This window comes from Canis aureus, chromosome 16, assembly GCF_053574225.1.
Source record: "Canis aureus isolate CA01 chromosome 16, VMU_Caureus_v.1.0, whole genome shotgun sequence".
NCBI lineage: Eukaryota > Metazoa > Chordata > Mammalia > Carnivora > Canidae > Canis > Canis aureus.
In genome coordinates, this window is record NC_135626.1 from 56,567,686 (window position 1) to 56,584,041 (window position 16,356).

The following is a 16,356-nucleotide window of genomic DNA, read 5'->3' on the forward strand; positions in this document are numbered from 1 at the left end:
GTCTTTGTTAGGAATCTTGTCTCCTTTTCAACAACAAGCGCCAGGGCACGGGCGAAGTGTGGCTAATCGCCGTCTGCCCCGGCAGCGAGAGCAGCCTTCTGGAGATAGCGCCCGCCGTCAGCACCCTGCACACCCCTCCGGCTGATAGCGCTCATCAGATACGTATCTCTGGCAAACAGACGCCGGAGAATTTGCTTCCAGGGACCTCTCCTCTCAGCCATGAATATTAATCTGCTGTAATTGCTGAGATAAAATCTCCACGGCGTCCTATCTCGTGTTTGGCTGGAGTGCTGGAGTGGGTGGGAAGGTGGCAGGCGTGACCACAAAGACGGGCATGTGTGTGCACGCCAAGATCATTCGGTCGTGGTGCCAGAGGCTGTTGGGAGTGGCAGGGGGGTGAGGACACAGGGCAGGAGCGAGAAAAGGGGGGCGGCAAGGTGTTAGGCAAGGGGTGGTGGGAGTGAGGATGGAGAGAGGCTTTCATCCGCCACAGAGAACGCAGGAGAGAAGCGCCCACCGGCCCTCCTGCAGGCACGGCGCCCACTGCTGAACTGTCGTGGTGCTGCTCTCGCCCCTGAGCCTGGATGGGGCCTCAGCATCCTTCTCAACACAGAGTGCCAGGCAGCCTCTGCCAACTGACTGGCCTGCAGGATGCCATCGCGGATTCACCTGGAGCTGGGAGATAACCTCAGAGGAGGGCGTTAGGGAGGGCTGAGGACTCAGCCCCTGTGGGGGTGGGGGTGGAGCACCTGTGTGCATGGTAACCCGTGCTCTGCAGGCTTCACTGGCCCTTCATGAGGTGTGAGGGAGCCTGAGCCGACGCACACACCAAGAGTCCGTCTACCTGTTAACCCGGGAGGTGGCGGGGGCGGGGGGTGGGGAGCTCCAATTCTTCCCTTGCTCTGTAGCCTTTGCCATGTGACTTCGTGGGCCTTCCCGCTCAAGAGGCAGAGTTAAACCCCCTGCTCCCTGAGGCTGAGTTCTACTACGTGCCTCGCTTTGACCATCGGAATGTTAGCAGAGGCTTGGCAAACCCACGTTCTGCTCCTCTGCAATTGCCAGAAGCTGCCGGGGCTAACTGGCTGGGGATGGCACATGTGGAGCCGAATCCCCCAGTTGTTCTAATTCGTTAATAGCCAGCTGACCCCCCGGCAAACCAGAGAGCCCCCACCAAGGTCCCAATCTGAAGATTCATAGGACATAGAAATGCTTCCTGCTTCAGGGCTCTGGGCGCTTTTGTTATGCAGCATCGCTGTATCTGTAGGTAACAGATACATTCTAGGGCAGGGGTTCTCAATTGTGGCTGCAGGTTGGAATCACAGGGGAGCTTTAAAAAACTCCCAGTGCCAGAGTGCACCCCATTTCAACAAAACAGGACTGTGTCGGGGGGTAGGACCTAAAGAGAACACGTTTTAAATGGCCACAAACGATTTTAACGGGTAGCCAGGTTGAGAAGCAGTGCGCCAGGGCCAATCCTCTACAAGTGCAATCACTATTATCCTTCTTCTCTCCTGGTCTTTGTCCCTGTTGTCACATAATTTCCACCTAAGACAGAACGAAGGACCCTGACCCTGGGGTCGGCAAGCCTGGAATTGGCTGTGTGAGACGCGAAGAAGTAGTTAAATTTTGGGGGGCCGGGAGGGGGTGCTTTACTGTCCGTAAAGTGGAGGCCGAGCCAACCACCTCCTAGGATGGTGGTGAGGGTCCGTCATCCAGCGGATGTTATGTGAGTGCACACTCTGGGACGAGGAAGGGGAACGAGCCGGGGTGTCTCTCGCTTGGAGGTACACACCGATCCTGGTGGAGGGGACGGCGTTGCGTGCTCAGCTCAGGTCCGGGGACACGGCGGCCCCTCAATGAACGGCAGCCACTGTTGGTGCCAGGGTGTTAGCACGTTATTCTTGTGAGGCTTCTCTCACTTGACTTCATGTCCCCCAAAGGCAAGAACTTTCCACCTTGGCTCCCGCTTCCCACAGAGACCAGGATGGGCTCCACCCACCGTTGACCTGTGGCCTGAGGAGACGGGGACAGAGGGGGTCTTTCTTGTTTTCTGGGAGGAGGGGGGAGGCAGAGTCCAAAAGCAGAGAGCTTGGGCTGGCTCCAGACCCCGGGCTGGCCTGGCTCAGGAGGCCTGGGAGTGTCCCTGGAGGAAACGCTCTGCCCCTCGCCCTCTGCGGAGGTGTGGGCTCCACGGGTCTTGCCCACAGGCCCGGCTGCCACAACCCACACCTTGGGCCACACAGAGGGGTCCTTGTTAATGCTGAAAGGGCCATGTGTTTCTCTTCCTGCCGGGCCTCCCATGGCCTCCCCGCCTCCCCGCAGCCAAAACACACACGGCCACTCCCGCACCCCACACGGGAAACACCCAGATGGCCACCCTGCCGGGGACATGCCAGCGCCCTCCCACGGGTGGGGATGGCTTCTGCTGGTGCCTGTCGGGGGTTTAAGTGCTTTGGGAGGCAGGAGGACTGTCCAGCTGAGAGTGGGGCCAACGCCCTGGGGTTCCCCAGAGAGGGGAACCGAGCTGTGGTGCTTCCAAGTCTTGCCATGAGCGTTCCCAGAACGCCCTTGCTTGCAAACCAGCCTTCTCTCGTCATCTGGGAGGTCCCCCATCCCCTCTCCCAGGGCGAGCCCCCTGCGTCCCCCTCCAGAGCAGGGCCTCACATGCGGCTGCTGGGCGGGATCTTGCGGCCGTCCCGGAACCAGGTCACCTGTGGCCGTGGGAAGCTGGCGATGCGTGGGGCGCTGATGACAGCTGCTTCTCCGTGGGAGACGCTCTGGCGCTTCTCGCCTTCCTCGAAGCTCCCCATGTCTGCGGGAGGGAAGAGCATACGTGTGGGTCAGACGGGCCGGCTCCTGAGCTGGGAGCGGCGGCGGCGGCAGGCTGACCGTGGGGAAGGAGGCCAGCACGCATCACCCACCCTCTGACCCTCTCATTACCACATGCCCTGCTTTGTGCTGCTTTTGGGGTTTATATCCATCTATCCATGAACTCAGTGGATTCATCCAGCAACCATGAAGAGGCTGGTCATTATTTCACAGATTTTACGAAGAAAAAGAGACTGCCCCAACAGGCTCAGAGAGGTTCCTCAACTCTTCCAAGGGCACATGGCCAGGAAGGGGCAGAGCCAGGATTGGAACTCAGATCTGAGCCTGGGGTCAGGCAGCTCTGGTCCTTCTTCCCTGCCCTACAGGGCAGTCGGGGTTTTGGTGTGACACGTGTCGGGGCTGGTTTCCTCTGTTCCTGGTGGAGGCCAGGCTGGGTACCCTGGGGAGGGTGGGGTCCTGGATGCTCCTTGGGCATGGAGACGATTTCCCTCCTCTGCCTTGGGTGGGAAGTGTATGAGGCTGCATGCATGTGTGAATGGAAACACCATATTGCTCTTTTAAAAACATGCCTACCCTGCTGGCAGATAAGGAGGGGAAGGAACGTTTATCCCAGTTCTGCTATGTCAGCCACGAGGGGAAGAGATGCAGGCAGGAAACTTCTAGTTGCCCTCCTGCCTGCTGGAATCAGGGTGGGGTTTGATTCTGGGAGCAGAGGGTTACAATAGGGTATGCGAAGGGGTGTCTGCGCTGAACGTCGTGACTTTTTTTTTTTTTTTAAGATTACTTATTTATTTATTTATTCATGAGAGACACACAGAGAGAGGCAGAGACACAGGCAGGGGGAGAAGCAGGATCCCCGCAAGAAGCCCAATGCAGTACTCGATCCCAGGATCCCAGGATCACAGCCTGAGCCAACGGCAGATGCTCAACCACTGAGCCACCCGGGTGCCCCTGAACGTCACGACTTTTGAACAGTAACGTACATCCTTGCTACTCAAAGTGCCTGGTAGAAATGCAGAGTCTCAAGCTGCTCCCCCCCAGACCTATTGAATCAGAACCTGCATCTTCACCAGACCCCCCGTGAAGTGTGTCCATATGCAAGTGCAATAAGCATCACTGTCTCCAACTAGGCCACGTGACAGTTAGAATCACCTATAAAGTTAAAAAAAAAAAAGTACTGATGCTAAATTCAAGAACTCACTTGCAGACTTCTGATGCCACTGGTACGGGGTGTCAGCTGGCCATCAGAATTCCCATGTGCAATCGGGTTCTGACCACCGAGAACTTAGCTGCATGTCCCATTGCCTACCGTCCCCTCCCCAGCCCAGGGGGACCACATGGCAAGCCATCTGGTCTCCTGCTGCTTTTGCTGTTATTTCTCAACCCCTTCAATACCACTGCCTTTTCTCCCTCTTCCAACTGGGAGTTCCCCAGGCTGGCTAACTCTGAGAATTCCCTGAGGGGTCTTTAATGTCCCTCTAGAGGAGTGGGAGGGACTTAGATGTGAGTATTCCTAAAGCTGCTCCAGTGGTTTCAACACGAGCCAAGGTTGAGAACGACCATCTGGACTCAAGTTAGTGGCTCTTAGCATCCCCTGGGAACTCGGTAAACCCATAGATTTGTTCCCAGCCTTCCAGCCTCCCCAGGTCATGGAAAGGTCCTGCTTTGATGCACCTGGGTCTCTGAGTTCTTGAATCGCTCTCTCTAGGATCCTGCCGCATACCAATGTTTGAGAACCATGGGCCTATCCTTTCTGTTTTCCAAAGTCCTGGGTTCAGTTCTCTTCTTGGCCACACCGCCCCCGTGGAGGCCTTGCCTAATCTAATGGTTCTGTCTACAGTCCCTCTGCAAGGACTCTCATATCTGCTCTGGCTCTTTTCTGAGCTCTCAACACCCAACACTCAATTTCCAACAGAAAATGTTGATATTTCTTAACTCCTTTTTGCTATCTTCATTCCATGAAGGGCTCCCACCTGCACCTGCCCAGACCAACTGGTTTCAGATCCCTGGAGCCTTGTGTGGTGCTTCGCTTCCCTTCCCTGTCCCCACAAAGTCCTTTGACTCTTCTTCTGGGATGTCCCACATTTACCAAACCCCCCAGTTCCTGTAGGCCCACCACCAAGCGAACCCTGTTACCCCTGTTACTCCAGCTGTGCTGACCACTCCCCACCATGGTTTTCATTGGCTTTCCCGACTAACCCATTCATCTCCCATATTCTTCCTAATTAATTTTTATGGCCATTATCACTGACTTGCTCAGAAACTTTGAGATCTCCTCATTGTCCCAGGAAAGTTTAAATTGCCTTGCTTGGATTCAAGGTCATTCCCTAATCTGACTCGACTCCAATCAACCCTTCCCGTCTTAACCCCACACCACATCATGTGCCCTCCTGCCCTGGTTGAATTACCTACACCCTGCTTCTCCTCTCAGGCCTGTCCTTGTGTGGGGCCCCTGCCTAGAATGCCACCAGATTTTTCACCAAGGCACCATGATTCAACAGCATCTCCGAGGGATCCAGCCAACTAAGGAGCTCAAGAAACAGAATGTGCCATTGGCATCCTTGTTCTACATTTGGCAGGCAGTAAGTGTAATGGTAATGGCTTTGGAGACACTGAGACTAGAGTTCAAATCCTACTTCTGTTACTTATTAGGCATGACCTTGGGCAAAAATTTTGACCTTGCTGAGCTTTAATTTCCTCTTCTGTAAAAGAGAGTTATGAAGAGCACCTTCCTCATAGGCCAAAGTCAGGATTATGTAAGACACTACATGTGTGTGTCACGATGGATCTTTCCAAAGATGGCTGCATCAATATTTATCTCCCATTCAACATGTTCTTTTTATGAATGTGCTGGAAGTGACAGTAAACAACTTTCAAGGCTGGGTCATCAAAAGGATGTAGCTTCTACCTGGATCCATTTCTCTGTCCAGAATCCAGCTGCCATGTTGTAAGGAAGCTCAACCTGGCCCACAGAGACATGGGGAGGGCGCATGAAAGGAGAAACTGAGGTACCCAGATGACAGCCAGCACCCACACTGGACAGGTGAACCCGTGTGTGAGTCCTCACATCATTTCAGTCCCCAGCCTTTAAGTTTTCCAGCAGAGACCTCAATCATATGGAGAGGAGACAAGCCATCCTTACCATGCCCTGTCTGGATCCAAGGCTCACGTGCTTGGTGAGCATAATAAATGATTACTGTACACTATACTTTGAGGTAATCTGTTATGCAGACATAGAAACCGAAAGAGTCTATTAAAGTGTTAAAAATTATATCTAATGTTTGTAGTATTAAAACATTAGAATCGTATGCATTTTTCACAGCTTATTTTAAGCATTGACATCTTCAACAAAGATTGCCCATTGCCACCAAACAGAATTAAAGAACAGAGACTGCTGAGCACAGACCCTATGTCAGCTTTCTTTCTAGGTGGACTTCACAGACATGTAATCCTCATGCTATCACAGCCAGCTCGACTCTAATAAATACACATTTTCAGTTGTTTATTAATTTCCATTACTTGGCTCCGTCTATAAAAAAATTGCATCAATAAATCACATTGATTTCAGTTCTCACAATAATTTTATCTATTTAAAAAACTTTTCACAGAACTCTGAAGATATATTTGAACAATTTAAAGCAATTTCATGGTAATAGTGTTTCTTTCTCCCCTCTCTAGTTTTATTAGCTCCATTTCGTCAGTGAGGAAATTAAAGCTCATGGAGATAGAGTGGCTTATCCAACGTTAAGCAGTCAGGGTTGGGCAGGGCCAGCATTCAAACCTGTCCCCCCTCCCCCCCTCATTTCCTCTCTGCTCCTTTCATAACTCATTCCTGGCATTAACATGCTTCATGCTCGTTCTTTATCTCTCCCTACTATATTGTAAGCTTCAAGAGGTAGTTGTGCTCATTAGCAAATCCCTAGAAGGCACCAGGCCCTGTACTCTGCACACAGTAGGTTCTCTCTAAACTCACCCAATGTGTTCATGTAGTGACTCTTACTGAGACCCAGCTGTGGGATGGATGAATGGAGGGATGGAAGAACAGAGGAAGAGATGGATGAATGGAGGGATGGAGAGGAGAGGACAAGATGGATGAATGGAGGGATGGAGGAGGGGAGGAAGAGATGGATGAATGGAGGGAGGAGGAAATGGATAAAGGAAAGGCAGGCAGGAGGATGAGTGGCTGTACACCTGTATGCAGGTATGTACGTAGCTATGGTGAGAGGGATAGAAGAAAGGGCACGGCTGGTTTGGTAGGTAATGAAGAAAGACCTGGCCCCTACCCTTGCGGGGCTTAGAGTCTGCTCATGGAGACAGGCACAAGCAAACCAACCCACAAACAAATGTTCAGTGACAAAATGTGACAACCGTTAGGAAGGAGGAAGGAGGTTCTTCTGTGAGAGGCAACAGCAGGAGACCTACTTTAGACTGGGGGTGGTGATGGTGAGGCTTCTTCTAAGCAGAAACATAAATAAGAGTAGGTGTTAGTTAAGTGTGTATGTGTGTGTATGTATAGGGGGTTGATGGTCCAGAGGGAAGACAGCGTGTGAAGGCAAGAGACAGGACAGAAGGGCTAGGACAGGGAAGTGGGTTTGTTCAGTGCATGAGTGGATAGATGGATGAGTAGAGGAATGGATAGATGGAGGAAGAAATGCCTAAATGGGGGGATGGATGAAGAGGGAGGAATGGAAGAAGGAGGAGATGGATGAATGGAGGGAGGGATGGTGGGAGGGAGGAATGAAGGGAGGGATGGGGAAGAGGGAGGGAGGGAGGGATGGGGAAGGGGAGGGAGGGATAAGGGAAGGATGGAGAAAAGGGAGGCATGGGGAGGACGGAGGGAGGGATGAGGGGAGGGATGGGTAAGAGGGAGGGAGGGAGGAATGAAGGGAGGGATGGGGAAGAGGGCAGAGGGAGGAAAGATGGAGGACCACACGTGGGGCCACAGGTGCACACAGGTGTGCCCGTAGGAACGGTGAGACAGATAGAAGGAAGGGCACGGCTGGTCTCGGCGCACGTTCTGCTGTTGATGCTCTCCTCACACTTCCAACCCACCCCCGGGCTCTCTGGCTCCCAGCACCCTCCCAGCCTCTCCTCTGCTCCATGTCAGGTGGCCTTCCAGGACCTGCCCGAGGAGCCCCCCACCCCTGCCCGGCTCTGTCCCCCCCACCCCCCCCACCCCCACCCCGCTCATGCGGGTCAGTGCCAGAGAGGCGGCCAGTGTAGAAGGAGGGAGGCCACCCGCTGGCAGCACCTGGGGACCCCGGAACCCCTGGGAGGAAGCTCGCACGCGAAGGCGGACACAGACAAGGGAGTTCGCACTTGCTCCCCGAGGAACACGCTTGTTAACACGCCATGTTACACCCGCAGCGCCGATCCACCTCTCCAGGCGGGATCCCCCACGACCAAAGGAGTGTAAGCCTGGGGCACAGCTGGAAGTGGCCTCCAAGTCCTGACGTCTCTGTTACATCTTAAAAGGTCTTGTGAAGTACGCAGCCCACTTCGGAATACATTCGTTGCTTTTATTTATTTCCAAGACTTTTTTTTTTTTGTCGTGAAATATGTCATGCATACAAAAGAGTGAATATAATTATATGTATATTTTGCAGAAAACTAGAACAAACACTCACATACACACCCACCACTCAGTTTAGGGAGGGGAACACTAACAAACCTCGCCCCTCCCCACCCGGTGGCCACCCCCCCGCCCCCGTCACACGTCACGTCCCCTCCCTCTCCAGAGGTCACTGGCGCCCAGAATGCGGTGGCAATCACGCACTGCTTCCCCTCCCTAAGGTTTGCCACATAGACACGCATCCCCTAAACAATTTATGGTTAATGTGCTTTGGTTCCAAGCCCTTTATACCCAGAATTATCTTGCACGTCGCCTACTGTGATTTGCTTCTTTTTGTGCAAACAGTTTTTGGAGCTCCAGCTATGTGCTTACACGTAGTTGAGTCATTGTCACGGCTGCGTGCATGTCCACGTGGCGAGGGAGCACAGGGCGCCTGCAGGTTGGGTCTGTTTTCAGTGTTTTGCCGTCCTGCTAAGAACAGTCTCGCGTGGGTTCTCTGGGGCGCTCGGCTAGGAGACTCTCTAGAGCGTGAGCGGAAGGGCGGCATGGCAGGGTTGTAGGGCGAGGGCACATTAATTTTACCAGATAATGCCAAAGCGTTTCCAAATCTGCACCAATTTAGCACTTTTCACGCTCCCGCCAGCACTGATGGGGCTTTCTGGCAACTCTTGGGTCTTGCTAGACTCTGCTTTTTGCCAATCTGGTGGACATGAGATATATGTCATGGTTATGTCTATATATTTTTGTTTATTAGGGAAACAGTGCTTCTCCCTCCGACCAGATCATGTCTGGTCCCCCAACCACGCGTATTTCCACTGCACTGTAGCATCAAAAGTGCTGCCCATTTCTCCAGCGCCACCATCTGTCCCCAGTGCCGCATCTCCTTCCACTCTCTCTCCTTTGTTCCCTTTGCTTCAGCTACCCTGGCCTCAGACACCCAAACCTACCACAGGGCCTTTGCACTTGCTGTTCCCTGGCTGGAAGGATCTTATCCGTCTGTGTGACTCACTCTCTTGCTTCCTTTGAGTTGCTGCTTAATGTCACCTCCCCAGATGGCCTCTCTCAGCCACTATATCAAATAGGACCCCTGCCCCAGCCTCCATTCCTCTTACTTGGCTTCATTTGTCCTTATAACACGTATTGTTCCCCATAGGCCTTCTATGTTCTATATCCTATCGTATATTCACCTTTTAACTTTTATGGCACCCTACTACTCTCCGGAGGGCAGGAACGTGTGTCCCGGTTTTGTCACCTGTGTCCTCACTGCCTGCAACAGAGCTCGACATGACATGGGTGCACAGCAACAGCTGCTGCACAAGCGAATTACATATTCAGGTGGAATTGGGGCTCCGGAAGACACAATAATGTTCTCTACAACTGCAGCACGGCCCCTATATATCCCACATTCAATGCTCACTTACACTCAGGTTAAGAATCAAGAAAAACGGGCCAGCCTGTTGGCGGCATTCTGGGCATCAACCTTGACAACAGGCTTGATGCCCGTATGTCGCATCTTGTACAGGCGGCTGCAGGCCAGGCTTCCGGTGGTGGTGGTGGTCGGGGACGTTGCCCAGGTGAGGGGAACACAGAGGTGCCCACAGGATGTGGATGTGGATGTGGAAGCCAAGAAGGCTCCTTGACCCAGGGAGGCTCTCCGATCCCCCTCGGCCATTCAGCCAGCTTGCCGCAAGCCAGAAATTTATGGCAGCTTTAAGAAAACAAAGAAGAGACTGGGTGGTGATGGTGGGGGGGGGGGCAAGGAGTGCGGCCGAAAGGGAGCTGGGGAGGGGGTGGATGTTTTATTGACTTCCCTGTAATTGCTGTAATTAAAAACATGTAAAGAATCTTTTTGTAACGACTTTGCCATTATCATTAGTTGTTAGCACAGCTGCCTTATTAATTTCTCGTTAGAACCCAATTCATAGTCCCTCTTTGGGAAGAGGGGGCGGGGGTGGGAGCCAGAGGTGGGTCCTGCCTGGCCTGGCCCCAGGAGGCGCCTGGAAGAGCAGCATCCCCAGGCCCGGGCTGCCCGGAGCCCCAGCACCAAAGCCTTCAGCCCCCCCCCAGGGGGCAGAAACCCGCCAGAGACACACGGAGGGGTCTGGGGAGAAGCGGCCCCGGCCCACCCAGCCTTAGACCCGTGGGCCGCTGGGTGACTGTGTAGGAGACACGGCTGGATAGATAGGCGGACAGATAGGCGGACAGATGCAGGAGGTCTGCGGGGCACCCTGCTGGGGGAGCCGGAGGGTGCAGGGCCGACAGTGTAAGGAGGCACCGTTACCGTCTTGCGAGTGCAGGGGGAGGACCCGGGGGAGCACCTCCTTCGCTTCTGCATCGTCCGTGCCTCACCTGCCTTACCCTAGCCGGGCCCTGGGGCGCAGGCAGGGGGGCAGGAGCGTGCCCGCGAGGTGGTGACCGTGCATCCCAGGGCGCCTTCCCTGCTGGGCCTCACGGATCGAAGAAAGCCCGTGCCCCTTTATGATCTGGGTTCCTGGGACAGCCCGGCCAGGTAGGCACTCCTGTTAGCATTCATTTGCACACGCATGGAAGAGGCAGCAAAAGCACAGAGGTCACACAGCTAGGGAGAGGGGGACCGGGGGACGGGTCAGGGGTATACCCGCGGGGCAGGAGAGGGCTGGGGGCAGAAGTGCTGGTGGTGCACCTCGGGCTGCCCTCTGCCTTCTCCAAGCCTCAGTTTCCCCATCTCGAGATGTGGCTCATACCACACGCCTTCCTGCCTCTCAGACCCATGGAGGAAGCGCACACACACATTAAGAGGGAGCAGGGATCCTTCTGGAAGCTTGGCTGTTATCTCCTTTAGCATCTGCTGAGGCATGTGGGCTCAGATCTCTGTCTCTTCCAAGCGTCCTGGGGCACATGCTCCCCTTTCCAGGGGGACAGAGGCCATGCTTCTCCCTCTGTCCTGCCCTCTGCACACACACACACACACCAGGCTCCCAGCGTCCCAAGCTATTCAGTGCCCAGGCTGGGGCTGGACACTACACTTTCCGGCCCCCCTCCCCTTGGCATGGGCATGTTTTAGGCTCCAGAGAACCCAGGAGCTGCCTGTGAGCATTTTCATCTGCTCATTTCTGCTGACGGCCAAGAAGAGGGCATGACCCGCACCCCGTGGTGTGAGATGACGTTCATCCCAGCTGGACGCAGCATCCATTTGCGGAGCTGTCTGGACATGGATATTACAGTGCAGGGCACCCCCCAGTTCCATGTGAGTGCTGACCTCAGCAGGGGATCCCCCTGCCTCCCCAGCCCCTTCTCTTTTTTTTTTTTTTTTTTTTATTGGTGTTCAATTTACTAACATACAGAATAACCCCCAGTGCCCGTCACCCATTCACTCCCACCCCCCGCCCTCCTCCCCTTCTACCACCCCTAGTTCGTTTCCCAGAGTTAGCAGTCTTTACGTTCTGTCTCCCTTTCTGATATTTCCCACACATTTCTTCTCCCTTCCCTTATTTTCCCTTTCACTATTATTTATATTCCCCAAATGAATGAGAACATATAAAGTTTGTCCTTCTCCGACTGACTTACTTCACTCAGCATAATACCCTCCAGTTCCATCCACGTTGAAGCAAATGGTGGGTATTTGTCATTTCTAATAGCTGAGTAATATTCCATTGTATACATAAACCACATCTTCTTTATCCATTCATCTTTCGTTGGACACCGAGGCTCCTTCCACAGTTTGGCTATCGTGGCCATTCCCAGCCCCTTCTCATTTCGATTCACCTCGTCCTGACCTTAGAGGGCAGTGTAGTGAGTGGGGGTGTTTTGGAATCTGGGCTGTGGTGGGTTCAAGCCCTGCTCTGGTACTTCCTCATTGTGTGGCTTAGGCAGTCACCTCACACCCCATCCCCACCGTCGCCCCCGTCCCCACCAGCCTTGCAGGATAAGGACAGGAGAGAATGGCGTGCACCCCCCAGCACAGCAACAGATGGGAAAGAGTGAGGTTGTGGGTGGGGGTGGTTTGGCCAGGTCTCACCTATCCCCACACCCAAGGATCCTGGAAGGAGTTTTGGGGGATGGGTAATAGGTTGGACAGCAAATTCTTCAACATCCATAACTAGAGAGTGAGACTCTCCCCACCACCCCTGCCCCACCGCCGATGAGACAAATATGGCCAGCAAGGGAAGGAACAGGGAGGTGTTTCCTTTCTCCATCCCAGGCCACTAGGGTTGGGTGAAATCTTCATTAAATTGTTGGGATGAGTGTTTTCCTCAACGGCCGGGTGGAGTTCCCAGGGCTCCCCTAACTCCTCTGGCTTTAGGTGCAAAGGGCTGCAAATAGGGGCTTCCACTTGATGATGCTATGGAACAAGGCAGCTCGGTGCATCTGAGGAGTGATTCCCAGAGCTTGGTCCAGGAGCTGCAGCTGGTGGTCAGGAAGGGGGTAAACCTGGGTTTCCCCACTCCGTTCCAGTCCCTCGGGCCCTTCCAGGTACCCCCTGCTCTCTTCCAGGGATGGCTTGTAGCCACATGGGCACAGCTAAGCAGTAGCCCCGTGCAGCCTGGTGGCGACGATGGTTGTAACCGTGTCCCGAGGGCCCCTGAAACCCAGGGTGACACATGGTGGCTTTGAGAGCACACGGATGCCCCCGGGAGAGGCAGCTGAGGGGCCGACGATGGGCTGATGCAGGGCACAGGTGCAAGTGCCAGCTCACGGCCCTGAGTTTGGCCAGAACGGTGGGTGTGCCAGAAGCCATTCCATCCAGCGGCCTGTTTCTTTTTTCCTTAACACGATACTACAGAATATTAATTGCAGCAGTAACTCTCACTGACTGGAGGTGTATTATTTGCAGGCACATGAGCTCAAGGAATTCTCTGGAGGAGCCTATACTATCGGGGACATTGTGTCCTGGATGGCATTTCAAACTACTCGCACACAGACATGCACACCTATGTGATCACCAGCACCTAGGTGAGCAAAGAGGCAGACCAACCTCAGCATGCACATTTGCATGCACATGTGCACACGTGTATATGGATGCATGTCTATGCACACATGTGCACACACATGTTCTCTCCCAAACGCATGGGACAAAGCAGCAGACTGATGTGCACCCACCCGTTTGCACACACGTGCGTGAACCCACACTCATGCACACACACTTGCACGCACCCGGGCATACGCATGCACGCGCCGTCTCTCTGGAGGCTGGCTGATGGCTCTGCCCCTGCCCTGCGGGGCGCTGGGCACTGGCTAAATGAAGCTCCCCGGGAGCTCTCCAGCCGCTGACAGTGCCCTGATCCATCATTTTAATTCAGGGCTTTTCCGCTCCTCTGAGTGAGCTGAGTTGCCTTTAGTGCTGATTTATGGAGACAATCCGTCCTCCACTTTTGATTACGGTTGTTTTCCATAATTATTATCAACACTCTTTGCCTCGCTTGAGGTTTCCTTTTAGATGTCTCTCCCCTACTTCTGTTCAAGTAGCAAGCTCTCTCCTGAGCTAATTCAGAGGCGAGCCCCTGTAGGCTTTAGATGAGAAGGTGTTCTTTTTTTTTTTTTTAAATTTCAAGGCTCACTAAAGCTTTCCACACTCCCATGTCCCACTGTGCAACCTTGGACCTCTGCCCCTGGAAGAACCCAGAATGAAATAGCCCATAATGAGACTCATTTCTAACACACAGCAGCTATTTTAGGATGGGGAGCAGGCCTGGGAGGGGGATGCTGAGCCTCAGGGGCAGGGTGTTGATTGGTGCTCTGGGGCCCTGGTCCCTGAGACACACTTGGGATCTCCTAAAGCTGCCTTCCCTTCTTCCATTTGAGAAAGTCCTTCCGGAGACTTGCAGGGGCCTACTACTTTACTGTAGGCTCACCTGGCTCCTCCAGGAACCTGGATTTGTTAGTCTGCCCCCCACCTTCTAAGGGTCATGGGGCCAGCACGAGGCATCTCCCAATGACCCCGAGGATCATGGGACCCATTTGCTGTTGGTGCTCCTGGGCTGAACGAGCTGGGGGATAGGAAGGTCAAGGTCATGGAGGGTACCAGGAAGTCGGCAGAGAAGAGTGTCATAGCTGGAGAGGTTCAGGGAGGCCATCGTGAAAACGGCAAGTGTGAGGCCCAGCCAACCCCAGAGGAGGCCCTTGAACCAAGTGATGAGGGCCCCCTTTAAAAAGAGAAGCAGCTGGTCCCATGAAAAGAGGGTTGAACGCTGAGCCGACAGATAGATGTCTGTGTCCCTTATCAGCGCTGTAGCCCCGAGAGCACCTGTCAACCATAAAACGAGGACACTCCCCAGAGAGGCACCCAATGAGCAGAGAAGGCTACAGCTGGGATTTGGCTCTGCCCAGAGCATGGTGGTGGGTGAGGACCCTGCAGATCCTCTCCCGCTTCACACCCCTCCCTGCCCCCAAGTCACCCGTCGTACTCACAGGCCACCTGGACCTCGGTTTGCCGCTGCAGCAGAGCGCCCATCCGGTTACGCACGATGCAGCGGTAGAAGCCTGCATGGGTGCGGTCCAGGCTGGTGATCATGTACCTGGGGGGCAGATGAGACAGCCAGTGAGCAAGTCGGGCGGGTGCAGGGATGCACATGTCAGACTGGGGTCAGAGGCTGGAGGCGCCAGGTCACCCTCTTCCTGAATGGAGCGCACCGGGGACTTCTGGATTCTCTTGGCCAGGTCTTGGTGTCACAAGAAGGTCCTTATCAACAGAAAAGTCCCTCCCAAGGGCAACCAGGCTCTTTTGCTCAGGTACTAGGGAGTAGTAGCCTGCACTTTCCCATGGACAGGAGGTGCTATGCTTGAGCCCTTGACCCTGGCGGTGACCAGGCCTCCCAGGACTGAGGTCCTAGGCTGGTCCTATGCTGGAGGCTGCTGCCCTCCCTTGCCTGTGACTCGCATGACTGGGAAAGGTGGGGGCATTCTATTTTGGCCAGGCCCAGGACTGTCCTATAAATATTGATAGAAATGGATGGGGGTGACAGAGGCAGGGACGTTCACACACTTCTCCAACTGCTTTGCATTATCCCACCCTTAAAGTTACAGACAACTCCACTGCAGGTTTGTGGAGGGAAAAGGGAGAGCTTTCCGAGCAGGACAGGTTGGCTTTCTGTAGGTGTGGGCGCTGAGACTGGGATGCACAAGCTGGAGGTAGACTCCGGGGAGCCTGCCCTGGGAGCACGTGACTGGCCCAAAGAGCAGCAGAGTCTGGAGTTGGGGGAAAGGTAGCTGGAGAGCAGATGTGTGGTGCACTGACCTGGCTGAGGCGGGGGGGAGGCCAGGCCAGGTCCGTGGGAGGAGCTTCTGGCAGGTAAGACATGGGCAGGTGGTGCTCTCTGGTATGGAAGGGGCTAGCTCCCCTGGCACCCCTCTGTGATCACCTTTCCCATCCTTGGGCAATGAATGGCCCAGTAGGGACCTCAAAGGATCAAGGGGTTGGTGCCTAGGACATCTACCCCATCCTTGGGTGTCGGTTTGCCCAGGTGACTGGGTGGGTAAGTTCATTGCCATCTGCCCCTAGCTTTGCCAACCCTGGGACAGAGCAACCTTATTCTCAAGTGTTGCTAAGTTTTCTTTTACACGAGTTCCAACTGGGACTTACCACCACCATCACCCCCATCACCAGCACCATCACCAGCACCATCACTACCACCATCACTACCACCATCAGCACCATAACCACCACCATCACCCCCATCACCAGCACCATCACTACCACCATCACCAGCACCATCACTACCACCATCACCACCACCACCAGCACCATCACTACCACCACCTCCACCACCAGCATCACTACTATCACCACCTCTACCATCACCAGCACCACCACCACCATCACCATTACCACCACCACCACCACCACCACCACCACCACCACCACCAATCACCACCATCACCATCTCACAACAGTGAAACAACCACGACCACTTTCTGAGCCCCAACTCTCCATCTAAACATGGTATTAAGTATTTTTTCTACATTTTTCCATTTCATGC

The 16,356-nt window shown here is 54.2% G+C and overlaps 1 protein-coding gene across 2 annotated transcripts in view; it reads right to left on the reverse strand.

Moving 5' to 3' along the window:
* Window positions 1–16,356, reverse strand: part of SDK2 (sidekick cell adhesion molecule 2) — a 258,375-nt gene that overhangs the window by 94,047 nt on the left and 147,972 nt on the right. For both annotated transcript variants that reach the window (XM_077854095.1, XM_077854094.1), the window contains exons 3-4: window positions 14,789–14,895; window positions 2,665–2,812 (exon numbers count right to left, since the gene is read on the reverse strand). In XM_077854095.1, coding sequence (XP_077710221.1) covers window positions 2,665–2,812; window positions 14,789–14,895 — 255 coding nt within the window. The remainder of the gene's footprint in view (window positions 1–2,664; window positions 2,813–14,788; window positions 14,896–16,356) is intronic.